The 1,158-nt window shown below is 50.9% G+C and overlaps 1 protein-coding gene across 1 annotated transcript; it reads left to right on the forward strand.

Annotated features, from left to right (window-relative positions):
* The first annotated feature begins 277 nt into the window (after positions 1-277).
* On the forward strand, positions 278-1,158 carry LOC137911436 (astrocytic phosphoprotein PEA-15). The gene is made up of 3 exons (XM_068755807.1): positions 278-449; positions 570-725; positions 1,007-1,158. The coding sequence occupies exons 1-3, from the start codon at positions 278-280 to the stop codon at positions 1,069-1,071; spliced, it is 393 nt and encodes a 130-aa protein (XP_068611908.1). The 3' UTR covers positions 1,072-1,158.

The following is a 1,158-nucleotide window of genomic DNA, read 5'->3' on the forward strand; positions in this document are numbered from 1 at the left end:
GAACGTCCATTTTTCGTCCTCTTTTGTCTTTTCAATCCGTTCTAACCTGATTGAAGTGTTTGGTGCTCAGCGTCTTTGTGTTTCCCCTTCCCACACTCTTGACAGTGTGTGAACTTCATCTAAGATGTCCGTACCGTCTGGGAAGTAGGTGGGCTGAAAGCAGGCTAAGCGATTTAACAACACGAGGGTTTCTTCAGTCCGTACCGTTTCTGCTGCTATGATGACCTCGTCACCGTAAAAAAAAAAAACGTTCCCTCTCTCTGTCTTTGACCAGACCATGGCGGAGTACAGCTCTCTGCTCAGCGACTTGTCCGAAAACATCACCAACGAGGACTTGGAGCAGCTTAAGTCGGCCTGCAAGGAGGACATCCCGGAGGACCAGAGCAACAACATCACTTCCTCCAAGGAGTGGTTCGGCTACCTGGAGAAGAACGACAAGCTGGCCCAAGGTGCGAAAACCCTCGCCTGCCTTTTGTGAACCTCCCTAGAGCGGTCGTCAGACACTGTAGGCAAATTCCATAAACGCAACCAGCTAACAAGTCTCCCCCCCCCCCCCCCCCCCTCTGCAGATAATCTATCCTACATTGAGCACATCTTCGAGATTTCTCGGCGACCGGACCTCCTGACGAGGGTGATCGAGTACCGCACCACCGTGCTCAAGATCTCTGAGGACGACGAGATCGACACCAAGCTCACACGCATCCCCTCTGCCAAGAAGTACAAAGGTAGCACACGCGATAAGCGTAGACAAAGTCGCTAATTGCACTCGGTTTAATAAGAAAAGCCCCAAACGAATTCACGCCTAAAAGGTGAGCAGTTCTTACTCTCAAGGGGCTGAGAGGCGATATTCAGCGGAGGAAAGCAGGAAACGTTTCTTTTTGCTTTCGTTCTTCCTTTAATTTAGGTTTCCGATGAATTCTTTCTCTCTCTCTCTCTCTCTCTCTCTCTCTCTCTCTCTCTCTCTCTCTCTCTCTCTCTCTCTACCTCCCCCCCCCCCCCCCAACAGACATCATCCGCCAGCCCTCTGAAGACGAGATCATCAAGTTGGCCCCTCCTCCTAAAAAAGTGTGAGGTCGCGAACCCTAGCCTTCATCTTTGCATCTTGAGTTCTTCACTTCAGGCACTCCAATCAACTGACCAACTGTTCCCAACCCTCAC

This window comes from Brachionichthys hirsutus, chromosome 23 (assembly GCF_040956055.1).
Source record: "Brachionichthys hirsutus isolate HB-005 chromosome 23, CSIRO-AGI_Bhir_v1, whole genome shotgun sequence".
Lineage (NCBI taxonomy): Eukaryota > Metazoa > Chordata > Actinopteri > Lophiiformes > Brachionichthyidae > Brachionichthys > Brachionichthys hirsutus.

Coding starts and splice junctions, on each gene's coding strand:
- LOC137911436 (XM_068755807.1), top strand. CDS start 278: ATGGCGGAGTACAGCTCTCTGCTCAGCGACTTGTCCGAAAACATCACC. Junction 450..569: donor GAACGACAAGCTGGCCCAAG/GTGCGAAAACCC, acceptor CCCCCTCTGCAG/ATAATCTATCCTACATTGAG. Junction 726..1,006: donor CTCTGCCAAGAAGTACAAAG/GTAGCACACGCG, acceptor CCCCCCCAACAG/ACATCATCCGCCAGCCCTCT.